General features: G+C 55.2%; 3 protein-coding genes across 13 annotated transcripts in view; 1 reads left to right on the top strand and 2 right to left on the bottom strand.

Moving 5' to 3' along the window:
- ESPN (espin) overlaps positions 1–2782 on the top strand; it is a 30483-nt gene extending 27701 nt beyond the window's left edge. For all 5 annotated transcript variants that reach the window (XM_084786867.1, XM_084786869.1, XM_084786868.1 and 2 more), the window contains one exon: positions 1844–2782. In XM_084786867.1, the coding sequence (XP_084642993.1) occupies positions 1844–1988 (145 nt within the window). In that variant the 3' untranslated portion in view covers positions 1989–2782. The remainder of the gene's footprint in view (positions 1–1843) is intronic.
- Positions 2783–2997: 215 nt separating this feature from the next.
- Positions 2998–7134, bottom strand: TNFRSF25 (TNF receptor superfamily member 25). 3 transcript variants are annotated; one of them, XM_084786891.1, is made up of 9 exons: positions 6602–7134; positions 6276–6410; positions 5869–6018; positions 5728–5782; positions 5004–5059; positions 4757–4855; positions 4307–4347; positions 3737–3905; positions 2998–3564 (listed from the first exon to the last, which is right to left on the bottom strand). In XM_084786891.1, the coding sequence occupies exons 1-9, from the start codon at positions 6873–6875 to the stop codon at positions 3248–3250; spliced, it is 1296 nt and encodes a 431-aa protein (XP_084643017.1). In that variant the 5' UTR covers positions 6876–7134; the 3' UTR covers positions 2998–3247. The 3 variants fall into 3 exon arrangements, with proteins under 3 accessions (XP_084643017.1, XP_084643018.1, XP_084643019.1); XM_084786892.1 differs by having other exon boundaries at positions 4307–4344; XM_084786893.1 differs by having other exon boundaries at positions 6637–7134.
- Positions 7135–7955: 821 nt separating this feature from the next.
- Positions 7956–25055, bottom strand: part of PLEKHG5 (pleckstrin homology and RhoGEF domain containing G5) — a 28446-nt gene continuing 11346 nt past the window's right edge. For all 5 annotated transcript variants that reach the window (XM_084786862.1, XM_084786863.1, XM_084786864.1 and 2 more), the window contains 20 exons: positions 19721–19850; positions 18569–18671; positions 18166–18226; positions 17831–17922; positions 17077–17213; positions 16665–16798; positions 15461–15670; positions 15143–15334; positions 14829–14924; positions 14279–14329; positions 13929–14078; positions 13678–13788; positions 13412–13561; positions 13191–13328; positions 12969–13088; positions 10651–10783; positions 10452–10567; positions 10158–10348; positions 8773–9558; positions 7956–8540 (listed from right to left, as the gene is read on the bottom strand). In XM_084786862.1, the coding sequence (XP_084642988.1) occupies positions 8531–8540; positions 8773–9558; positions 10158–10348; positions 10452–10567; positions 10651–10783; positions 12969–13088; positions 13191–13328; positions 13412–13561; positions 13678–13788; positions 13929–14078; positions 14279–14329; positions 14829–14924; positions 15143–15334; positions 15461–15670; positions 16665–16798; positions 17077–17213; positions 17831–17922; positions 18166–18226; positions 18569–18671; positions 19721–19850 (3111 nt within the window). In that variant the 3' untranslated portion in view covers positions 7956–8530. The remainder of the gene's footprint in view (positions 8541–8772; positions 9559–10157; positions 10349–10451; positions 10568–10650; positions 10784–12968; positions 13089–13190; positions 13329–13411; positions 13562–13677; positions 13789–13928; positions 14079–14278; positions 14330–14828; positions 14925–15142; positions 15335–15460; positions 15671–16664; positions 16799–17076; positions 17214–17830; positions 17923–18165; positions 18227–18568; positions 18672–19720; positions 19851–25055) is intronic.

Here is a 25055-nt window from a genome sequence, read left to right as displayed (position 1 = left end):
TCTCTAGGCCCAAGAACACTTATTTTAATCCCAGGACCAATAACCTCAGTCACCCACACATGCGCTCCCTTCAACTTAATTTCTGCACCCCAGAAATCTAGTCCTATGCTGTCAACTAGGAACATAATGTGTACCCCATACTCAATTTTAAATTTTGTAGTCGCCACACCGAGAAAATGTTTTAAAATATAGGTGAACTTCATTTTAATACTTTAACTGGGCTAGGCATTTCATGAGCGCTGTTAAAGAGCTGTCAGTAGACTGCTTGCCCAGCATATAGGAAGCCCAAGCTCCTGTCCGAGTCCTGGGCCTGGAGAGATGGCTCAGTGGTTAAAACATTTGCTGCTCTTTCAGAGGACCCAGGTTCAACTCCCACCTACAAGGCAGCTGAAAACCATCTGTAACTCAAGTTCTTTTTTTTTTCTTTTTCTTTTTTTTTTTTTTTTTTTTTTTTTTTTTTTTGTAACTTAAGTTCCAAAGGATCCCGTGGCACCAGGATCCTCCTTGGGCCCCATGCACACATGTAGTGTACAGACCTGCATGCAGGCAAAATACCCCCAACATATCCAACTAAATGGAATTAAAACAACAACAACAACCCTAGAGTGATGGCACAGGAGTGTGGTTCCAGCAGGCAGGACGATGTGATGTGAAGTTGGAGGCCAGCCTTGTCAGCGCAGCAAGTTTGAGACTAGCCTGCCATACATCAAGACATCTCCCCCATAGATTTCTTTTTTGTTTGTTTGTTTGGTTGGTTGGTTTTTCAAGACAGGGTTTCCCTGTGTAGCCCTGGCTGTCCTAGACTCCCTTTGTAGACCAGGCTGGCCTCGAACTCACAGCGATCCGCCTGCCTCTGCCTCCCAAGTGCTAGGATTAAAGGCGTGCGCTACCATGCCCAGCTCCCTCATATATTTCACACACACACACGTATGTATGTATATATGGTGTGTGTGTGTGTATATATATATGAGATTTTTGTTTGTTTTTGTTTTTGAGATAGGATTTCTCTGTGTAGCCCTGGCTCGGTTTGTAGATCAGGCTGGCCTCGAAGTTACATAGATCTGTCTGCCTTTGCCTCAGCTGGGCAGTGGTGGCACACACCTTTAATAAAAACAATTTTAGCTGGACATGGTGGCTCACGCCTTTAATCCCAGCACTCGGGGAGGCAGATTAAGGGCATCGATGTGAGTTCGAGGCCAGCCTGGTCTACAGAGTGAGTCCAGCACAGCCAAGGCTACACAGAGAAACCCTGTCTGGAAAAAAAAAAAAAAAACAACAGCAACAAATTTAGTTCTCAACATATCATCGCCATGGAGTTGAACGTTTCGATTGCTCCGTAACCAAATAGGACGAGTGGTGGCCCTGTCAACAGAGCAGATCAGCCCTTACGGTTTCCCAGAGTTGGGAGTTAAACCTTGAGTGTTGTAGGCACGCACTCTGCCGCAGAGCTAACCGCCAGTCCCTAGCCTCGTGTTCTGAACACCTGTCCCTAGCTAGCTCGATGGCCTGCTCCCCAGTAATGAGATCCCCAGCATCTCAACCCTATTCCCTGGCCGTTTAGATTGACAGCTCCCTAACAACTCAAGTCCTGTCTCCAATGACAGGCCTCCTGTCACTGATCCCCTGAACTATGTAACATTCAATCCTCTCACAGGGCCACCTAATGACCCCGCGCCTCTTTCCAGTAACACTCTTCCACAAAACAGACCAACTTCAGCGTCCACTTAGCCCTCTTCCTCCAATACGAGCCCTGGGTCCTAGGTAGAGTAGGCCCTGCCCTGCCCTCATGAGCTCCCTCCCTGCCTGGCGCCAGGCATCACTGAGTCTTGCCACCCATAAACAGAAAAGAGGAGGAGCGACAAAAGCAGGAGGAAATTCAGAGGGCGAAAGAACAGTCAGAGAAGCTGCGGACGCTAGGCTACGACGAGGCCAAGCTCGCGCCCTGGCAGCGACAGGTCATCTTGAAGAAGGGGGAGATTCCAAAGTAATAGGAGTGAGTCTCGGCCTCTGGTGTAACCTCACAAGTTCTGAGAGATGGGGAGCGGTCCCCAGCCCCCTCACCCACCCATCCCGTCTGGTTGGTGCAGAAGGCCTGGGAACCATGAGGCTCTTCCCTTCGGTGCCGGAACCCTCCCTACACCCCTTCCCTGGCCTCATATCCCCAGCCCAGCTGCTGGAGTACTCTTGCTGTCGCCTGGAAAAAAGTGCCCAAGCTGCTGACGCAAAAAAAAAAAAAAAAAAAAGAAAAGAAAAAAAAAGAAAGAAAGAAAAAATGCTTATTTGCATGCTCACTTACATATATTTGCATGTTCATTAACCCAGTGCTGAGCTCTCCCCGGGCCCCGTGGGTGGTGACTTTCCCTGCAGGGCGCACGCCCTTCTGCAGCCCCCTCCCCCGCAGCCCGGAACCCGCATTGCCGGCGCATCCTGGGTGGAGGCAGACCCTGAGCTCGGGGAAGGGGTTTTCCTCCCTCCGCGACCCAGATCTGTGCTGGCCAACGTCGCGCTGCATTTCTCATCCCCAGTGAGGGTTTCCTCTCAGTCATTTGTTTACCAGAAAGGTTGAAACTTGCCTATGGGGCGGAGCTGCCGCTCCCGAGAGGCCCCTCTTTTACACCGCGCCCCCATCCACGCCCCCAATTAAGCCTTCTAAGTCCCCAGCCAGGACCTTTGCTCCCCTGACCCTTTCACTGCCCCAGTGGTGTGAGTGGAGGGCAGGGACCTCTGCACCTAACCCCATTCCCCCACCTCCTTCCTTCCCCATTAAACCTCTATCCGCCAACTGTGGCTGTCATTCACTCTCACTCGCCGTCCTAGTGACTTTCTCCTTCTAAAGCCACTTGGTTGTGGGGGACAAGGGAGGGGCTGGCGTGGGAGTCAAGGAGGACACTGGTTTCCACTGTGCACCTCAGGTCCTGACATGTCAATACCTCGGGGAACAAAGGGAACCAGGGCGCCGCTTAATACCCCTAACCCCCACTCAAACCACCAAGAAGCTGCTTTTCTTAAGATATTTAATACCAAGTCCAAACTCAGGCTAATTAGCAGCTGAGCAAACAATCACTTGGCCCCTTCTGGTTAGTTCTCCAAGATGCTTCCCTTAGCTGGTACTCCGCGCTGCAGGTAAGAAGGGACGAGGCAGGCGGCCCTGCTACGCAGGACCATGCCAGGGGGGTTAGTAAGTGACATAAAATGTCTACACGCATAAGTAACAATACTTAAGGCTCCTTCAAAGGTCACTGTCACATTACGGGCCACGCTGCAGGCGGCTGCGCAGGTCCTCAGCACAGCCTTCCAGCCCCATACGCTCCAGGGCCGCATAGATGGCACCCAGACCTGCAGGCTGCTGCTGGCGCCAGCGCTTGAGCATCTCATACTGCTGGTCTCGGAAGCGGCAGATCTCCACTTCCACAGCCTCAATTTCCGCCTCGCGCAGCCCCAGCGTGCGCACGAATTCCTTCCACCTTCTTGCGGGGACGGCATCCATCACGTCGTAGATCTGTGGGCCAGGCTGGAGCACAGCAGCCGGCGAGCCTGCAGGGGGCGCTGGCGAGAGCGGAGGGCCTGGGGGGGGGAGGGGGGGCGGGGAGAAGGTCAAGGACTTGAGGATGCTTTCCTCCAGAGGGCTAAGGAACCTCTCTGGGCAAGGCAGATACTACCCAGTGAGGATAGGAAGCCCCCCCCCACCTTGGATTTGGGAAGACAAGGGCAAAGCTCTGCCACTACCATCCCTTACCAAGAGTTCTGTCTGGCAGCTGATTCCAGGGTTGTGAGGCCTGGCGGCAGGCCACCTCCTGAGTCTGGGACAAACCAGTGGTCCAGCTGTTGCCTACCAACTGGACGGTGGTGCAGACTGTCCCGGTACTGGCTGGAGGGGCCAGGAGGGGGGGTGTGCTGTCTGTAGTCTGAAAGGTGAGAGGCTCCAGGTCAGCTGTGTCTCTCTAGTCAGACCAGAGAGGCCCCTTTGCTAGTCTCTGGCCAGGGGTGGCCAGTCCCTGGCTCAAGCAGCAGAATCCCCTCCCGCAGGCTCTGTGTGGACACACCCCTGCGGCCCAGCAGAAGGGCCACTGTGTTTGGAAGTCTGTCCCCAAGACCTCTGGGTGTTCATCCCTGTGAATGTCAGGCCTGCAGTCCTTGTCTGACCGCAACAGACAGAGAGCAGGTGCTACGGCTGGTCCTTTCCAACGGTAGCTCTCAGCACATCTGGCTGTTGGGTCTAACCTGTGCTAGCAATCATACTGAGCACTAGGGACTATAACTCCCCTAGTTCCAGAGCCAGAATTCTTCCTAGTATTAAGTTAATTACCTGCGGTGAGGTCAGGGTCTCCGTTCCAGCTGCATCTGCTACTAGGGACAGAGAGGGCCCAGTCAGCAGCAAGGCAAGGCCCCTGCACTGAGTGCTGGTCCAGGGCCTCTTGAGCTATTTTTATTTTTTATGTTTTTATTTTTTGGTTTTTTGAGATGGTTTTTCTGTGTAGCCTTGGCTGTCCTGGACTTGCTTTATAGACCAGGCTGGCCTCGAACTCACAGCGATCTGCCTGCCTCTGCCTCCCAAGTGCTGGGATTAAAGGTGTGCGACACCCCCACCCCCACCCCCACCTGCCACCGCCCGGCCTCTTGAGCTCTTTTGCACCTCACACTCCCCCTCAGTGTCCCCTTCTGCACGGGGCACTCTAGGGCACCCATCCTTAGACCAGGCCGCTTGTAATGCAGTACGTAGGTAGGGCATGTATGGACAGGGCACGTATGGACTTACCAGGGGCCACAGGCTTACAAGGCTGCCGCCGACAGTATGTACAGATTAGGGTGGCCCCAAGGAGGAAGGACGCCCCTAGAAGCACCTGGACCCAAAACACTGAAAGAACAGTAACTGGTGAGTGCCGGCTCTCGGCCACCCCTGCCCCCCACTGGCCCATCCCAGCTGCCCTCCAACACACACACACACACACACACACACACACACACACACACACACACAATGAATTCCCACTACTATCACCTACTTTGCTTCCTGCCACAGACTGCAGTGCAAGCATCAGGACAAACGCCACTAAAGCTCCTGCAAAGGAGTGGGGGGGGGCGGGGCTGAAGGCGACCCAGACTGCCCCCCTCACTTCCCCTCCCCCCTCCCCAGCTTTCCCATCTTGTAGGGGGTGGGCTTCTATCGAGTCTTGCTGAAATGTCATTTGGGTGACTAATACTGACCCTCAGTACTATTCTAGCTGGAGCCCACTAGAACTGTCTATCTTTAGTTCCTGGGCTGTCCTAGCACCTAGTAAGCCTCTGGGAAGTAGCAGACACTCAAGGGCTTGGTTGGATGAGCAAATATGGTACCTTCCCCGGCCCCCTCCCCGTTGCAGCCCTGGGAAGAATATTGTAACACCCCATGTTCAGAGGGAAAACCTGAAATCTGAACTTGCCGAGGACTAGCAGCAAATCCACTCTGAGCCTGAGTTTCAAAGCTCTGTCAGTGTGACCAAATAAATGATTAAAAAAAAAAATCCACCCTAAATATGGGGGTGGACGGGAAATTCTGGCAGAAAGTGAAGGTGTGCCCCTTTGTGTGTCTGCATAACCCCTCACCATCTTGTTTGTCTGAAATGCCCATTGCTTGGCACAGCCAAGCTGCCTACATCTTTTCCACCTCTAACTCCGTATCACCCAAAGTCCCCACACTGCTGCTCCCAGCCTCCCCCTCCCTCTGGCCCAGGACAGCTGGGAAGTTACGTGGGGCAGAGCAAGCAGCCACGGCCGTGTTGGTAGGAGCCAGGTGGGCAGGAGCCTGCAGAGCAAGAGAGATGGTTTGTGTCAGGACAGGAGCTGAAAGGCCATGGCTCAGGGGCAGACAGCACAGAACAGGGCACTCACGAGGTGTCGTGGTCTCACGGTCTGGGCATGAGCAGGTAAAAGGTGAACCATTCCTACATGGCTCGGTGGAGCAGTCGGGAAACCAGCCTGGCGGGCAGCCACACAGAGTGTCCGAGACCGCGGAACAGTTCTCCAGCGTCACTTGAAAGGCTGTCGGGAGTGTGGGAATATGGGCACACAGGACATGTCAGGACTGCTGACCCTCCCGGAAGAGGAGGCACTGGCTGGCTCTGCAGAGACCAAGGCATGTGGGGAGGGCTTGGGAGGAGGGTTATGCAGGGTGGGGGTGGGGGTGTCAGGAAAGGCATACTGAAGCAGACTGACTACCCAGGCCCAAGCCAACCTTCTGAAAGGGCGTGGCCATGAGCGTCCTCCAGACCCCCTTTGAGCCCTAGGCGGCCCCTCACCCTCTTCGTCACAGACTTGGCAGCGGGTACAGTCGGTCTTAGAGTGGTTTTCCCAGTTCAGGAAGGTGCCCCGAGGACAAGGCAGGCAGGTGGAGTCGCCACAGGGCTCCGTGCAGGGGTCCTTCATGTAGTGTCCTGTGGAACCCCGGGCAAGAGTTAAGAGTCGAAGGCTCCTGGACCCCTTCCTACCTGCTCCCTGGCTTTTCTCCCTCCTGTCCCACATGTGGCTGTCACCCCTGCCTCCCTGGACCTCCTCCCCAGCCTGGTCCCACCATCTCCCACCCTCGACCCACCCTCCTTTACCCTTTGCCCTTCCAGCCACTTACCCATTGGGCAGCCCCTGCAACAAAACGGGCCATACCTCCTCTGTGAGTCACGGGCACAGTCACACCTGCCAGGAGTGCTGCCCTGGCCCTGGGCACCAAACAGCAGCAGCAGCAGCTGCAGAAATAGAGCCTGGGGAACAGGTGCTGCTGACCCGGGTGTGGCTGCCCCGCAAGGCGACCTCTCCCTCCCAGGCTCCTCTTCCATTCCAGAGGCCCTACCCTGTGCCTGAGTAAATTCATTGCTCAGGCTCCTGGGCAGAAACACGGTGCCCATGGGTTCAGGAAGTGGGACCAGTCTCCTTCTCCCCGTCTACAGGCGAGGGAGGCCCCTTGCCAGTCTTTTGCCTGGTTCCCCTCCACCCAGGGAGACTGGCCTACCCTGCCCCCAGCCATGACTTCTGAGAGGTGGAGGCCCACAGACCCCACTTTCCCCGGGAGCCTGCGCTTCCTCTCAGCGGAAGGGCGCGCCGAGGCTCTAACTAGGTCGGGCGGTGAAGACAACCCAGCCCTCAGGGAGGTCGGAGTTGAGAGCACCCCCCCACCACCCGCCGTTCCCCTCCCCCCCCCCCCCCCCGCCCTCCCTGCGAGGCTTAGCTCCAAGGCTGCAGTTAAGGTTCCAGGCTGTTTCCTGGCCGCCCGCGACCCTGCTCACCAGCATCAGGCAGCCCTGCTGCCGTGGCTCCATGACGGTCTGCACCGCCTGGGCCCAGCGGGTGCCGCTCTCTGGTCGTGCAGACCGGGGCTTCCCCGCTAGCCCAGCCCCTGTGTTCCCAGAGCCGGGCCCGCCCGTAGCCGCCCGCCCGCGCCATCCAAAACAGCCCGCTTCAGAGGATGGCCAGGGTAGGGTCTGTCCCTCTTTTGAAGCTGAGGGGGTACGGCCCCTCTACCACACCCAGACCCTCCCCGCTGGTGTGGTGCACATTCCACACTGGAGGGTGACACAAGCTTTGACTAAGCTCTTATGGGACAAAACTGCACACTGAGTCCTAGGTCCAGCCCTGAGAACCACAGCCTTGAGGTGAGTCCAGGGAAAGCAACTTTTGTCCGGGTCTCAAGTACTTGGGATGGGGTGGGGCAACATATGTAGACACAGCCTTGAGTTCTAATAACCTCTAGATTCTAGAGTCTTGAAGATTCAGCAAGGGCAGGACCAAGAAAGCATCTCCTGGGGGTTCCAACTAATAGTGGCCTCTTGTCAGTGGTGGCGGGGAAACAAGTTTGGTCTTGGGTATGGGCCTAAGTCTTCCACAGGGGCCCCACTACAGCTGGTGAGACACACAGCCTCCCCGCAACCCCCAGCCCAGCCCCTAGTGCAAGAAACAGAGGGGATTCAGAAAGTGCAGGACTCTTGATAGAAGTATATACAAGTCTTTATAGAAGAGCCAAACTCAATAAATACGCAGCTTGACAGAGCCCAGACCGAGCCTCAGAGGCCAACATGACCAGGAAGGGGTGGGGGTGGGGGACGTCTAGGCTGGGGTAGGGACTCATTCCATGAGTCCAGATGAGGCTGGCAGTGGGAGGGCAGCCTGGGAGCCCAGCCCAGAGGATTAGGGCTGGCCATGTCAAGAGCAGATGTCAAGGGGCTGCCTGGGCAAGGGGGTGGAGCATTGGAGCCAGGGCCTGGAACTCCACAGAGCCCTTATCTGCTCCATCCAGTCTGGCAAAGTGCAAATTGGCCTTGGGGTGGTAGGTGGCCATCCTGCTTGGCATTCTGGCACACACACACATACGAGGCAGCAGTGAAACTGCTGCCAAGTCCCCCAGGAGGCACGTTCTCTGCTGTCCTGTGTCAGTGGCACCTTTGGGGGAGGTCTCATTGGTCTCCATGCACACCTGAGGCAGCAGCGAAGCAGGTGCCAAGTCCCCCCAGGAGGCAGGCTCTCTGCTGTCCTGTGTCAGTGGCACCCTGGGGGGGGGGTCTTCTGCTCATACCTCCCTGCAAGGAGTTGGGGAGAAAGCCCATCCTTGGTTGATGCGGTTCACAAAATGGTTCTAGTTAGCCTCCCCTCTCGCCATGGTGGTCCTGTCCCCCTTACTGCTGCCTGCCACAGATACCTCCACCTGACACTGGTCTAAGGCCCCCCTCACGCTCCATCCCCAACCACTGACGCTTGCGGTCATGGCTATGTCACAGAGCCATCTGTCCCTCCCCGAGCTGGGCCACTCACGAGGCAGTGAGCGTGGAGTTGAGCAGCAGGGTGGTCCTGATCCGATAGAGCTGGGCCAGGGTCAGCTTCCTATGTTGAGCAGAGATCCCTGGGGGAGGGGCAGGCTCAGGCTGTACCCTGGGAGCAGCTCCAGAAGGCATTTCTCTGCATCCCCTGCTGGCAGAATCCGCAGGCCCCCAGGTCAAGCGGCTGGCTCTGCTCTCAGGTTCTGACAACTCAGGGCCATGGCCGCAGGCCCCTGGGCAATTCCAGGCAGGCCCGCCTTCCTGAAGGGAGCTCCGAGTCCTAACACCAGGGGCCACAGTGATCAGGCACAGTTCAGACAAGCTGCGACTAGGAGTTGGGGACACTATTCGGGTGGCACTTCCTGACAGCAGCTGTAGGAGGCTAGCCTCAGATTTGGACTTGAGCAGGCGGGGCAGCCGAGGGAGCAGCTGGACAGGAGTGCGGCGGCGGAGGCGGGGCGAGGGCGGGGGCGAAGGGGTCTTTGATAACTCTAGGGGCTGAGGCAGGGGCACCGGCTCGACCACAGGGGGTGGAGCCACAAAGTCTTGCAGAGAAGTAGGGGACAGGGTGCCATAGGCAGAATCCATAGAGCAGGAGCGGCCGTCCACAGGGCCCAGGGGCAGCAGCTCGCTGGTGGGCGTGACGGATGAAGCAGTGTTGCTAAGAGAGGTCTCGTCCGACTGGGAGCCGAAGGGACCAGGGTCAAACTCTGGGGACGACAGGGTCTCCCCGGGCTCTACCACGACCATGGCCAGGGTCTCAGTGGAGCCATCAGAGGCACTGTGGGAGCCAGAAGGAGAGTCAGCCAGCCGGAAGATACCCAAAACCCTCAACAGCCCGGAGCCCTAGGAGCTCAGACCTTCCTGTTCCTGCAGCCACAGATATCAGGACCCTCTCCCTCCCCCACCCACCTAAGACAGGCTGCAGGCAACCACATGTAGTGGATCACGTTGAGAACTGGCCTCCACGCCTGGACTCTAGTAGGAGCCAGAGCTGTGAACTCCCACTGGGTTCACAACATGACAGTATTCAGAGGGTGTTATCCCTGTGTCCTGCCCTGGGGTACTTGTTCCGATGGGCCCTGGTGAATGTTTCTGTGTGTGACCTGGTCTGGCTGTGTAGTCCTGGAACTCACTACAAAGACCACACGTGCTTCAAACTTTTGGCAATCCTCCTACCTCCCCCTCGCCAAGTGCTAGGATCATGGCTATGTTCCTTAGCTTGCTGGGTAGATTATACATCTGCCTGCCTGCCTCTCTTGTCTCACTTTGTTGCCCAGGCTGGCCAAAAACTTGAGGTAATCTTCCTGCCTCAGCTGTCAGGTGCTGGTGTCACAGGCAGGAGGCCCAGGCTTACCATGAAGTCATGGGTAAACATACCTGCGCTGCTGCGAGGCGAGGCTGTTGCTGCTCTTTCGAAGGATGGTGGGGGAGCTGGCAGCCGAGGTGCTGCTCTCCTCACCCTCCTCTTCCTCCTCCTGCTCGTCCTCCTCCTCTTCCAGGCTCTGCAGGTGCTGGCTGCCTGGCTGCTCCTGTGCACACAGCTGTGCACGCAGCTGCTGCAGTTGGTTCTGCAGGTTGGGTGGGCACAGACGCAGGATGAGCTGTGAGCAGCAGACCCTATTAGCCCTGCACCCCGCCCCCACCCCACCCCCGGCATCACTCCGGTCTCACCTGTGCGTTGTATATACTGTCCATCCAGCTCCGGCACAAGGCCTGGCTGCTGGCCTGAAACGTGTAGGCCCCCACGGCACTGTGGAATTCATTCAGGTAGATGAGCAGGAAGGAACCTGGTCATGGAAATGCCGGCTCAGCATTGGCCCCTGCCTACGGCAGCCCTCAAGACCAGGAGCAGGGGCCCAGAATTCCTCACCAGGGTCCCGAAGCTCCCGGCACACGATCTTGTCCACCAGCAGTGGTGGCCGGATGACCTTCGTCCTCTCTGCTTTCTTCACGGCCTTGGTCACCACGAACAGATCAGTGAACAGGAAGCAGTACACATCCATCTGTGGTGGGAAGCAGGGGTGGCAGGGGCATGGACAGGAGCCCGGGGTTTGCTGCGAACCTCTGTGGTTTTGTTTGTAAAGATCTGTGTTTTACTTGGAAGCTTTATTTTCCCCCGTGTAGCCTTGGCTGTCCTGGACTCGCTTTGTAGACCTGAGTAAGCCCAGTTGAAGTTTTTTTTTTAACCTTCATTGTTCTGTGTGTGTTCCGTGTGGACGCCTGGTGCCTGAGGGACCCTGTGGAACTAGAGTTGGTTAGGAGGCACCACGCAGACGGTGGGAATGAAGCCAGGAAGTGCTCGTAACTACTCAGCAATCTCTCCAGCTCCAGCCACAGTGTGCATCTGTGGGGCACGCAGGATCGGTCAGTTCTCTCCTTCCACCCCGGGACCAAACTCAGATCAACAGACTGTGCCTTGATCTTCACTAAAAGGCACCTGCCTTTACCGTCTGAGCCCCGTGGACCCCAGGAACGCACTCTCTGCCAGGTACCTTCTCCCTTCTTATCAAGTCACAAGCCATAAGTTGTTTTTAATGAAGTGCATTTTATTTATATAGTTTATGTATATGGATACTTTGTCTGCATGCACATCAGGAGACAGCATCAGACCCTTGTGAGCTGCCACGTGGGTGCTGGGAATTGAACTCAGGACCTTTGAAAGAGCAGTGAGTGCTCTTGGTCACTGAGCCATCTCTCTGGCCCTGAGCCTCAAAATTAAAAGGTGATTGGTTTTTTGTTTTTTGTTTTTCTAAGACAGGGTTTCTCTGTGTAGCCTTGGCTGTCCTAGGCTCACTCTGCGGACCAGGCTGGCCTCTTACTCATAACAATCCACCTGCCTCTGAGATGATTTTTTTTTTAAATAAGAGATACATATTTATGAGCTACATGGTGGCAGAGGCACGCAGATCCCTGTGAATTCAAGGTCATCAGAGCTACATAGTGAGACTCTGCCTAAAAAATAAATAACGGGAAAAAAAAAGACATACATATTTATGATTTATCTCAATCACAGTACGTCAAAACAAAAACAAAAATACAACAAAACAGTGAGCTGGGTGGTGGTGGTGCACACCTTTAATCCCAGTACTTGGGAGGCAGAGGCAGGTGGATCTCTGAATTGGAGGTCCACTTCCCAGATAGCCAGGGTTACACAGAGGAACCCTGTCTCAGGAGAGAAAAACAAAACAAATAAGTGGTTAGGTAGGCTGTCCTACACCTGTACTCTAAGCACTTGGGAGGCAGAGAATTCTGAGTCTGAGACCAGTCTGGTCTACACAGGGAGTCCCAGGCCACCCAAGGTTACATAGTGAAGCCTTGTCTCAAAACAACAACAAAATGGATCAAAGGCCAGCCTCAACCATGAGAGAGAGAGGAGAGAGAGAGATAGAGATAGAGAGAGAGAGAGAGAGAGAGAGAGAGAGAGAGAGAGAGAGAAACCCTATTTTAAAACAAATAATGGAGAAGAGAAAAGCATGCTAGGAGTGTGGCACCACACTAGCAGGTCTGTTTAGCACTCCTGAGGACCTGGGCTCAATCCACCATAAAAGGAAAAGGAAGAAGGCTGGGCGCCCCAGCACTTCGGGAGACAAAGGCAGGTGCATCACTCTGAGTTCAAGGCCAGAGTGAGTCCAGGCCAGCCAAAGCTAACACAGAGAAACCCTGTCTTGAAAAACCTAAAATAAATTAATTAATTAAATAAAACTAAGTTTTTAAGAAAGGGAGAAGGAAGAGAGAGAGAGGCTGAGGAGATGGCTCAGAGGTTAAGAGCACTAACTGCTGTCTTCCAAAGGTCCTGAGCTGAATTTCCGATAACCACATGGTGGCTCACGGTCATCTATAATGAGATCTGGTGCCCTCTCCTGGTGGGCAGGCACACACAAAATAAATAAATCTTAAATAAATCAATAAATAAGCGAGCACTGGCTGCTCTTCCAGAGGTCCCTGAGTTCAATCCCCAGCACCACATGGTGGCTCACAACCGTCTGTAATGGGCTCTGATGCCCTCTGGGTTCCTACCCAAATGATTGAGTGCGGGGATTTAATCACATCAACGGAAAGCGAACCAGGGTATTCGCCAGAACTAACCAGGCAGCCAGGATCCACTAACTCAGCCCAGGAAGGACAGAAGACCTACAGGGTAAAAGTGTGGGGACAGGGGCTCCGGGTGTGGGCTGGGCCTACGGTCACCTTGCTGTCCTTCCCTTCTTTCATTCTCAAGCTCCCCTCCAGCAGCAGCTGTCGAGTCTCTTCAGGGGAGGCGCCAAGCATGGGTGCTGTCAGGTCCAGGTGTAGAAACTCCTTTAAGAGCTTTGGAAAGGGGTGCACATATCAGAGAGGTCGGGGGGGGGCCCCCAAGTGAGCGCTGACAACCCCGTGCTTCCAGAAGGCCCCCAGAGACTCAGTGCGCACCTTATCCACCTCGTCGTTGCTGCCCTCCACCACCTCGTAGGCATCGATGCGGCTCACCACCCCTGCCAGCCGCTGGCGCTCCTGGCGCTGCCGCATGCACGTGTTCACATGGTGTATGAAGTGTTCCACAGAGCCGATCTGAGGAAAGGCGAAGGGGTTCAGGGCCAGGATCGGGGGGAAGAGGCGGAGCCTAGGACGCTCTTGCAGCCCGTCCAGGTTACCATGGTGATGACGGCTTCCTTGGCGCGGGGCTCATCTGTCTTCCTCAGGACTGACTTGAGCAGCAGTGGGTATTTGGTGAGCCGCTGGTGGGGCTTGGCTAGCATGTCGCTCAGCTTCAGCCGCTGGCACTGCTGGTGTTTCTCCGCCCACTGTAGGGGTGGGGCGGAGCTCAGGTCTAACCTCACCGGCTCCCCCCCCCCCCCGCCCAGGCCCGGCCTTCCCAGCTGTGCCTAAGTTCCTGTACCCCAAAGCTCCAGGCCCTCACCGTGACATACGCGCGGAACAGGTCGTTGTCACGCAGCAGGCCGCGCATGTACTCCATGCAGCCCTCCTCCTCCATACAGTATCGGATGTACGGCTTGAAGAGTGAGCCGAACTGGCCAGGGACAAACGATGCTACCAGTTACATCCGGATTCCAGGGGTCCCGGGGGCTTCCGGTACCACCCCAGCAGGGAACGGATGGGCAGACAAGATCTACCACACCCATGAGGGTTTCTCCGCGTCCCTGCCCGTACCATCTTGAAGCCTTTGAGAAAGTCCCCCGGCTGCAGCAGCGCCCGCGTCCGCCGCGCCTTCTGCAGCACCGGCACCATCACGCTGCCCCACAGCCCGCGGTGCAGCCGCGCGATCTCAGGGATGTTGCTGAACAAGCGCTCAGCCTCCACCTGGGCGAACAGAGCAGCCGGTCGGCTCCGCCCCCGCCCACCCTCTCCTCCAGGCTAGCCCCGCCCAAGCCCCTGGTACCTCCCCCGCCGCCCGCCGCCCCGGGACAGGCATCTTACACCTTCCCTTCTCCCTCCCCCCCAGCCAAGGCCCCGCCTCTTTCCTAGTACCTCCCCCGCCGCCGCCCCAGGCCAGGTCGCACCTCACACAGGAGCCCCGACTCTTGCAGGTTAAGAAGGCAGCACAGGAACAGCTGTAGGGGGAGGGGACGCTGCAGCAGGGACATGTGGGGGTCGTGTCCCGGCCCTGAGGTCCTACCCAGACTCTTCGTTACTCCCTTCGGGGAAGGCTCTGCTCCAACCCACCCATGGTCACCCTGACTGGTCCCACCAGGAGGAGAGCTGGGGAGAATGGCTTCTCGGCACACCGGGCATGCTCTGGGTCACCTCTGGCCTGGTTCAGCCTCCAGGAAGCCCAGTTGAATCCCTTAAGTGCCTATCCATTCTGTCCCGCCCAGGGTGGCCGATCCTGGGAACCTGACACACAGCAGGTGTTCAGAAATAGCCGTTGAGCAACGGAGGCTTCACCAGGTTGTTAAATCAGCTTCACCCAGCCAAGAAGCCTGAAGGCCCCGCCCAGGCACCTGTAGGGACGAGCTCCTCCCCAGGTGCTGCCCTTGTTTGACTCTTCCTGCAGTCAACCGCTGACAGGCAAAGGCCCAACTTAGCTGAGGCTTCCGTCTCACAACTCACGTTGGTGATGACGCGCAGTTTCCGGATGTAGGAGACCTCTGTGTGCAGGAGTTCCCACACTGCCTCCTGTTGGTGGCACTGCCGCCGGGTCAGCTTCTAGAGGGAGGGCAGAGCAGGTCAGCCGGTAGCCTAGGATGTGTGGGGGGGAAGAACAAGCAACCCGCATGCAACCTCCCCATTTGCTTGTTAGGAACAGGGAGATCTGGGGGGGGGGGACGGACAGCCCTCCCCAGCATGTGGATTGTGACAGTCTGAGATCCCAGATAATAACGCCACTGCTGCAGTAGGCCTCTACCTAAAACAGCCACACCCACCTCATGCCCGTCAATGAGCTCCGTCCAGCTGTCCTCCAGCCTCAGGCTCCTGCTGTCTTCATCCTCTTCATCATCCTCTCCTTCCTCCTCCCAGGAGTCCTGGTCAAAGCGCAGCCTCCGGGGCATACGGGGTAGCCCGAAGAGGCTGTAGGCGTGGAGCTTGCTCTCCAGCTGGTCCATCTTGTCCACTTCCTGGAAGGAGACCCAGGGCAAGGGCCAGGGTCAGGGCAGGACAGGGGGGTAGGGGCAGAGCCAAGGCCAGGGCTGGGGCCAGGGCTGGGACCAGGGCTCTTGCCCCGAGCCCATAGGGCCACATACCCGACTGAAGGCACCGGTGCTGGGGCTAGAGCTGAAGAAACCGCTGAAGCGACTGGCTGCCCGGTTCTTCCAGCTCTCGCTGCCCCCGCTGCTGGTGCCCCCGCTGCTGCCAACAGGCAGAGAACAGCTGGAAGGCGTGAGGGGCTCCTGCCCAGGGATGCTGGCCTCTCCCAGGAACTCAGACATGTTCTTGCGACGGCGGCCAGGGGCCTGACCAGGGAGGAACAGGTACGGTCAAGTGCGGTTCCCACCAGCCCCACAGCTCCACACCAGGGGTCTCCAGAACCACAGATCAACCGAGCATGCAAAAGAGTTTCTGCATCCTTGACCCAGAGCACCACCTCCCCTGAGACCCAAGGGTCCACACAGGCTCAACTGGACTACTGCGCCAGGCCACCTGGCTACAAGCAGGAAGAACTCAAGAGATACACACACACACACACACACACAGTGCCACCCACAAACAGAATTTCAAATAGTCCCATTGGGGCTGGAGAGATGGCTCAGTGGTTATGAGCAAGAGCAAAGGGCACTGGCTGCTCTAGCAGAGGACCAGGGTTTGGTTTCCATCATTGACATGGGACTCACAACTGTCTAAATGACACCAGTTCCATCTGAGGCTCTGTTATAGCCTCCAAAGGCACTGCACGTATGTGGCACATATATTCATGCAGGCAAAGCATTAAAGAAAATTAAATGCTCAAAAATTAAAGAAGAGAAAGAGAAAACAAAAAAAAGAGCTAAGCCGGGCATGGTGGCACACACCTTTAATCCCAGGATTTGGGAGGCAGAGGCAGATGGATCTCTATGAGTTCCAGGCCAGCCTGGTCTACAAAGCAGCGTCCAGGACAGCCAAGGCTACACAGAGAAACCCTGTCTTGCAAAAACAAAACAAACAAAAAACTTAAATAAAAAAAGGGGCACACCCATGAAGCACTCACATCTAGTAGGTGACATATTGTCCCTTCCCAACACAAATGTGCTCGTTTCCTGCTCCCAGAGAAGCACAGCCTGGGCACTCGAGACAAACGCAGTCAGCTTAGAGCAGTCACATACGGAGGCCGCTGTCCTCACAGCCAACCACACCCCGCACAAGTGGGGACTAAGCCCCAAGAGCGTAGTGGTGAAGAACCCAGGATGACTCTTCCTTGAGGGGCACCCTAACACCCCCACCACCACCACACAAAGAATCCCTCCTTCTCACCAAGATGTCCAGACTGTTCTCTCGGCGGCTCTGAGGGTCGACGCGCTCCGACAGGGGGGGCCTCAGGACAGGCAGACTCAGGGACTTGGAATCCTTCACTCCCTGCTCCACTTTGCCCTCGTCCCCGGGCTTGGCTAGGGTTGCATGTTGGGGTACATGGAGTCCTCAGTGCCCAGGTCTGGGAGACATAGGGGCCCCAGCCCTCTCTCTCCGGAGGATTCGGGAGTCTAGGCCGAGTTACCCTCCGTGGGAGCTCCGCCCTGCCAACCCCAGCCACCAGCGCCCAGCAGAGACACCTGTATGTTAATGAGCCTGCTCAGGACTGTGGCCAATGGGAGCCCACGAAGGGCTCCCGATCCAGGATGCCACCTCGCCCAGATGGCTGGCCCCTGCATCCTGCTGCGCTGCTCACCTTTGACCCGCAGGTAGTGTCCTCCAAACCTGTAGGCCTCAAAGGTGAGGGACAGGGGTGTGTTGGATTGATCTAGGTAGATGTCCACTTTGCCCAGTGCAATGCCCTTCCTTTCGAACACAGGCAGCAGCACCTCCCTGCACCCCGGGAAGGAATATGTGTTTTAGGGGGGACAATCACATAGCTCCCCAACCCACCCACATAGCTCCAGCCACCTCCTTGACTACAAAAAAAAAAAAAAAAAAAAAGAGCATGCACAGCATCACTCACAGGTACACAGACACCTGTCACCTGTCCCCAGAGTTTTATAGGCCCCTTTCAGTCAGCCACACAGTGCCCACAGGAGCAGTGCACAGATGCATGGGAGCGCGCGCGGGCACACACACACACACACACACACACACACACACACACACACGACAATCCCTGTGAGACTCTGAGGCTTAAGAGCTCACCCCACCTGTCCCACAAACACACACACAGATACACACACACACACACACACACACACACACACACACGACAATCCCTGTGAGACTCTGAGGCTTAAGAGCTCACCCCACCTGTCCCACAAACACACACACAGATACACACACACACACACACACACACACACACACACGCACTCACGCACTCACACACGCACACATACGACACACCATTAAACGCGCGTGCTCTCGCTTGAGCACACACACAGCTGCAGAGACTGAGCGCCCTGACAATGCAGCTGTATCTGTGCTCCCCACGTCCTTACCCGAGTGACTTCTTCTTCATGGCTGGCACAATCTCCGTCTCAATGTCCACATTCAGGTCAAACTTCAAGGTGAAGCACTCCTTGCTTGGGTCCTGAGAGGACGAGGGTCTGTTAGCTTCACTGTCACCCATCATGTCCCCCCCCCCCCCCCCGCCACACCCTGTGGTCCAGATGAAGACCTCCCCAGCCCACCTGCCTGAGAAGTTCCTGTAGGGAGGGGGTGTGCTCACCCCCAGCCCTAGAGCTCAGCGCAGGGGGACTAGGATCAGGGAAAGAAAAGGGGGTGGGTGGGCGTGGTTTGGGACCTGAAGTGGTCAGCCCTCCTGCGTCCTTACATCCGTGTGTCTCCTTCTTGCTTTCTTCTTGGAGATCTTTAGGCCTGTGCTCTTCCGGTCCCTGTAGGGAAGCAGCTGCTGAGGGCTGGTGGGTGGGTCCACACCAGTGCGGGATGGCTGCCACCCCTCATCAAGCCGAAGCCACTTGGATGCATTCTACCTGCGGCCTGTGTGGGGCTGTCCGCCCCCTGGTGGCCAACACTGGAGTCACACAGAACGGTTAACTAGTTTAGATAGGCGCCACCCAGGCCTGTTGGCCTGAGCTGGGGCAGTTTCCTGTGGAAAGCAGAGCAAGGCTGGCTAGCAGGGGGGTCAGCCACCAGTCCACGGGAGTAGGCCACTGAAGCATGTGGTCCCTGGCCTCCAACCTACAGGGGCTGCTCTGCCCATGGACCACACCTACCCTTTTCCATCCAAACAGCTTTCCTCGTCTTCCTCCAGGTCTGCAGCAGGGCTGGTGCGTGGGGGGCAGGAGCGCGTGGAAACATTCCGGGCCAGGACAGAGCCTTTGGAGAAAGGGAGCAGGGATGGTGAACCTGCCCCTCCCCCTTCAGGTCTCCACCCTTATCCCTTAAACACGGCCTCCTGCAGAGCCACAGCGCCTGGATCTCCCCACTGATCTGCCAAGAATGGGATCCCTCATTGTAATCTACGCCCTCCAGACCCCAAAAGGACCATAGGCTCAGTGATGATGCCCAGGTGGTGCCCCACCCTGAACACACACACACCTGTGGCCTTAGATACCTCTATAGTATGAGGGCAAGAAGGCCGTGCCTCGGGGGCTGTCCCAGGCAGGCACCCTCCCCTTCTGTCTTGACAACACCTGAAGTCCCAGGATCCGTTTGCCTCTCTTACCCGGAAAGGTGATCATGGCTCTGCGGGTCTTTCAGAGCTAGCCCCTACACAGCTAGATTTATCTATTTATGACATATACAGCGTTCTGCCATATAAATTATATATATATATATATATATATATACACACACCAGAAGAGGGCACCAGATCTCACTATAGATGGTCATGATCCACCATGTGGTTTCTGTGAATTGAACTTAGGACCTCTGGAAGAGCAGACACCACCACGCATATCAGAAAAGGGCACCAGATCTCATTATAGATGGTTGCTGGGAAATTGAACTCAGGACCTCTGGAAGAGCAGCCAATGCTCTTAACCATCTGAGCCATCTCTCCAGCGCCCTAGAGGGCTTTCTAAATCCCTCCTCCAAGCTCCTTACAAACGTGAGAGCCACCACACCTGCTCTCCTAGGGCAGCAGCGGCAGGGAGGGGAGTTTGCCTCAAAGTTGCTGGCCACAAGGGTAGGCAAAAAAAAAATCGGGAAATAAGGGGCTTCTGTGCTGACCTGGCCGGAGCAGGGACAGCGTGGGCAGCGTGGGCAGCGTGGGCAGCGTGGGCAGGTTTATCTACAGATTTGCATTCAATTCTCCTGTTCCTCACAGGGACCCACCAAGGTTCCAAAAGCCACCCCCAAGCGCTGTTACCACCAAGGCAGGGAGTTTGGAGCTTCCCAGGCCAGGCTGGGTCCTGGGGGCTTACCTTGTGGGGGCAGGTCAAAGCGAACGTGCCCATCATAATGCATGGTGTTGTGGAACTTGCTGTCGCAGGCCTCACACAGGTTGAGGGGCCCCCGGTGGTGCAGCTGCTGGCAGTCGGCATGATGGCATACCTGTGGGCAAAGGGTGGGGAGGACGGGTCAGGACGGGCTCTAGACAGACAGACACACCTAACAGACAGACCACTGCTGCAGCCATGCACCGGCTCCCTTCTGCCTCCCTCAGTCACTCACAGGACGGCCTGCCCACTGCAGGTTTCCAAGGTATACAGAGAAAAACAAACCCTTCGTTGATCCTTTGAGACTTCAGTGTGTGTGTGCGGGGTGGGGGGTGGGGTAATTACCCAGGCTTTTCTGGCAGAAGAGCCCCCCAAAGGAAGCCTGGACGTGTCCTGCAGTAGGCACTGAACACCTTGAACTTGTGATAACTGTTCTAGCCTGGCTGCCTGGGCCCTCTGCTCTCAGGCCCTATGGCTTGCCTGAGCCTTGAAGTGTACAAAGCATGTGTTGTGGCTGTCACTGACGCACACAGGCACGCACCAACCCTGCCTGGTGACTTGAGCTTATATTTACCATATTTATCTGTACCTCCCTTTCCTGGAGGGCTGTCAGCTTCTTAACCTTCCAGCAGCCAAGGGCCTAGCCCTAATGCAGTCCCACCCTGCTCCCTGCTTTTTCCATTAAAAACAAAAAACAGAAAAACAAAAACAAAAGCTAAGAAGCCCAGAGGCTCCCACCTCCCTGCGTGCTGCACACCCAGGGCAGCTGGGACTTCCCATGGTTGGCCTCGATCCAATCTGCAGCCAGCTCTTCCACCCAGGTCTGCCCACACACTTTCACTCCCACTCTCTCACTTCCTGCAGGGTCAGGTTTCCCCTCCGTCCGTCCGTCCGTCCGTCCGTCCGCACGCTAGCCCTCCATCTGACACTGGAGTCCCGGGCTCACTCGGGCCCTCTGGCACCTGTTCCTCTCTTTCCCTTCCTTCCAGGGAGGACTGCAGCCTCTGTCTCCGCGCTCCCTGCCTGGCCTCCCGACAGGCTGGGGTTCCAAGAGTTTTCCCATTTTGGGGTGGTGGTAGTGCCAAACGGGATCTCACTCTATAGTTCAGGCAGGCCTCAAACTCAAAGGAATCCTGCCCCAGCCTCTCTAGTGTGGTCCAGGCGTGAGCCGCCGTGCCCGGCGGTCCACTGTTTTCATCTTTAAATACTTGGAGCCTACAGAGAGTTATAAGAATAGCGAGCTGAAAAAGAAAAAGAAAAAAAAAAAGAATAGCGAGCTGGGGCTGGAGAGATGGCTTATGGCTTAGTGGCTAAGAGCACTGGCTGCTCTTCTAGAGGACCCAGGTTCAATTCCCAGCACCCACATGGCAGCTCACAACTGTCTGTAACTCAAGTTTCAGTGGTTCCGGCCCCCTCACAGATATTCATGTATAGCAAATGTCAAATGTACATTTAAAAAAAAAAAAAAAGAATAGCGAACTGACACACTTCACCCTTCAGGACTCTGATACTCAGCCACGTCCCATCTGCCTCCTCTCACTCCCGCTCTGGCGCAGAACCCTCACACGGCCTGAGTGAACAAGGGCTCCTAAGCCTTCAACCACTGCGAATCTCTCTTCTCCACTCTCCTCAGTCAGTCAGTGTCTCACTAAGTTGTTTTGAATTGGTGATCCTCCTGCCTCTGGCCCTAGAGTATCTACAATTACAGGCCTGTACCTCCCGGAATTTGCTCACTATGTAGACCAGGCTGGTCCCGAACTCAGGGATGCACCTTCCTCTGCCTCCCAAGTGCTGGGATTCAAGGCTGCAACACCACTGTCCAGATTTTTTTTTTTCTTTAAGATTTGTAAAGTTTAGCCGGGAGTGGTGCCACATACATTTAATCCCAGCACTTGGGAGGCAGAGGCAGGCAGATCACTGTGGGTTGGAGGCCAGCCTGGTCTACATAGTAAGTCCAGGACAGCCAAGGCTACATGGTGAAACTCTGTCTCAAACAAACAAACAAACAAACAAACAAACAAAAAAGGCTGTTAAGTGGTGGTAGTGCACACCTTTAGTCCAGCAGTTAGGAGGCAGGTGAATTCAATACCAACCTGGTTTACAGAGCAAGTTCCAGAACAGCCAGGGCTATTCAGAGTAACCCTGCCTTGAGCCATGCCCGCCTCCCAAAAATATTTTTTTAAAGATTTATTTATTATTATGTATACAGATCACATATGGTTGCTGGGGAACTGAACTCAGGACCTCTGGAAGAGCAGGTGGTGCTCTTAACCACTGAGCCATCTCTCCAGCCCCAGTTTTTAAAAAGATTTATTTATTTATTACATAGACAGTGTTCTGCATGCATGTACACCTACACACCAGAAGAGGGCACCAGATCTCAGGATAGATGGGTGTGAGCCACCATGCAGTTGCTGGGAATTGAACTCAGGACCTCTGGAAGAGCAGACAGTGCTCTTAACTGCTGAGCCATCTCTCCAGCCCGATTTTAAAAGTTTTTAATGATGGCCTGCATGTATGCATACCATGTAAGTGTAGTGCCTGGGGAGGCCAGAAGACATCAGCAGGTCTCCTGGAACTGGAGTTACATACAGATGGCTATGACAGCTACCATGTGGGTGCTGGGAACTGAACCTGGGTCCTCTGCAAGAGCACTCAGTGAGTGCTCTTAACCACTGAGCCATCTCTCTGGCCCAGCTTTAAAAATAATTACTCTGTATATGTGTGTGTGTACATCAGAGAACAAATGATCTATCCCCAGTGTGGGTTTCAGGAACTGAAGACAGACCATCAGCCTGACTATACAAGCACTTTTACCTGCTGAAGTATCTGGTACACTGTCTCTGTCTCTCTGTCTGTCTGTCTGTCTCTCTCTCTCTGTGTATATACATACATATGCATGTGTGTCTAACCCTCCCATCCTGAATCCGATACAAAATCCACACATGAATTTCTCTTGTCTCTCTCTCTCTGTGTGTGTGTGTGTCTCTCTCTCTGTCTGTGTGTCTGTCTCTGTCTCTCTCCGCCCCCGCCCCCCTCTTTTCCCTAGGTTTTTTGAGACAGGGTTTCTCTGTGTAACAGTCCTGGCTGTCCTGGACTCGCTTTTGTAGACCAGGCTGGCCTTGAACTCACAGAGATCTGCCTGCCTCTGCCTCTCAAGTGCGCCACCTCTTTTTTTTTTTTTTAAAGATCTGTGTATTTATTATGTATAGAGTGTTCTGCCTGCATGTACACCTGCAGGCCAGAAGAGGGCACCAGATCGCACTATAGATGGTTGTGAACCACCATGTAGTTGCTAGGAATTGAACTCAGGACCTTTGAAAGAGCAAGCAGTGCTCTTAACCTCTGACCCATCTCTCCAGCCTCTTCTTCTTCCCTTTTTTTCCTTAATAACATTGGCTTTTTGGAGTGTCTGAATGTTTGACCAGGACAGGACATAACTGATTCTTTCCGTCAGCGTACGGGATATAGCAGATCACTTGGGGACTCTCCGTAAAACCCCTTCTCCCCATGGTGGTGGTGGTGGTGGTATGTGTGTGTGGGGGTGTATGTGTGCGTGTGTCTCTGTGTGCATCTGTGTATGGGCACGAATAGAGGCTAGAACAGAGTTTCAGATTGGTAGTTTCAAGGCTCCCAATGTGAGGTCCTCCAGAAGAGCAGTAAGTGCTCCTAACCCCTGCGCTGTCCTCCTAGCCCCACTTGGTGGGTAACAAAGAGTCCTGGCCAACACTTGGGTTGTTATCTTCCCCAGTCAGCTCAAGGGCTTCCACAAACATTGGTGGTTTGTGCCTCAATCAATAACTCCTGCCATGATGGGCAGTGGGCGTAGGGATTTTTTCCCCTAAGATTTATTTATTTACTATATATACAGCATTCTGTCTACATGTGTGCCCGCACACCAGAAGAGGGCACCAGATCTCACTGTAGATGGTTGTGAGCCACCATGTGGGTGCTCGGAATTGAACTCAGGACCTTTGGGAGAACAGACAGTGCTCTTAACCTCTGAGCCATCTCTCCAGCCCTCTTTTTTCTTTTTTTCTGGGCAGGAAAGGGAGTTTTGAGATGGCCCCAAGTGGGGAAAGAGGGAGGGAGGTTGGGCCCGGGAGGAGAGGTGGGAGGGGGCTATGACCGGGATAGAAAGTGAATAAATAAATATAAATGAAAGAAGGTCCCAAGCTGGCCTCCAACTTACTATGTAGATGAGGATGACCTTAAACTGCACTGGTCTGTTTTATTTCCCCTTTTGCTTTAGATTTATTTTTGTTGGCTTTTGTTTTTGTACACTTGTTTTATATCAAATACGTGACTTCTTTTGCCTGCCTGCATGTACGTGTGTGCACCACAAGCATGCAGTGTCCACAGAGGCCAGAAGAGGGGGCCAGATCCCTTGGAAATGGAGTTATACAGTTGGCCGTGAGCCGCCACACGGGTGCTGGGAATCAAACCTGTGTCCTTTGTAAAAAGCAGCCACTGCTCCTAAGAGCTGAGCCAGTACCTGCTGTCCTGATGGCTTCTCAGATAGATGACGTCACTAACGTGCTAACTGGCCTCCCCACCCCCTATCTGGTCAGCTGCCCCGTGGGCGGTCAGAGGGAGCCCTGTTCCAGGAGGACTCGCACTATATCCACCCAGAACCCTCCAGGGACTCTGTGTCACTGTGTAAAAGCGGGAGGTCCCCACCTCTGCCACCTGCTGGTGCCTGGCCTGCAATGCTAACACCCGGCAGGCCTTTCCTCAATGGTCCAGGCTTTCAATTGCGCTTCCTTCCTCTACTCAATATTCCAGCCTGGTCCCCACAACACATAGTGAGCCCCCAGGACTGACTCAGAGCCCTATCTCCAGGCCTAGACAATCTGTCGGCTTTCGCGGCAAGAGCCTTTACACCCACGGAGCCATCTTGCCAGCTCAATACTTGTATAATTTATTAATTAGGCAAGTGGAGAGGCACTGGAGAGTGTCTGGCTGAGAGAGCCTCAACAGAGACGTCCACAATGACAGACAAGAGGAAGATGGCCCAGACAGCAGAGAAAGCGACTGAAGTGTGTGTGTGTGTGTGTGTGTGTGTGTGTGTGTGTGTGTGTGTGTGTTTCCGGGGGGTGGCGGGGAGGCAGAGGCAGGGGACCGTCCAAGCTCAGTCCATAAGGGCTGCACTGAAGTCATTTCTGTGTCATTTCCTCTCATCCTTGTTTTACACAAGAAGAGTGTGAAGCTCATGAAAGTGAATCACCAAAGGTCGCACGCCCAGTCGAGCCAGGGCTTGAAGCCAGGGTGCGTGATGCCGGACCCCCAATTATACACCTTCACGCCACCGCCAGGTTAT

This window comes from Acomys minous (genome assembly GCF_964271855.1).
Source record: "Acomys minous genome assembly, chromosome: 6".
NCBI lineage: Eukaryota > Metazoa > Chordata > Mammalia > Rodentia > Muridae > Acomys > Acomys minous.
The sequence above is the reverse complement of the archived record's forward strand: the minus strand, read 5'-3'. Positions and strand labels throughout refer to the sequence as shown.

Coding starts and splice junctions, on each gene's coding strand:
- TNFRSF25 (XM_084786891.1), bottom strand. CDS start 6,875: ATGGGCACCGTGTTTCTGCCCAGGAGCCTGAGCAATGAATTTACTCAG. Junction 3,906..4,306: donor AGACCCTGACCTCACCGCAG/GTAATTAACTTA, acceptor CTCACCTTTCAG/ACTACAGACAGCACACCCCC. Junction 3,565..3,736: donor GCTGCCAGACAGAACTCTTG/GTAAGGGATGGT, acceptor TCCCCCCCCCAG/GCCCTCCGCTCTCGCCAGCG.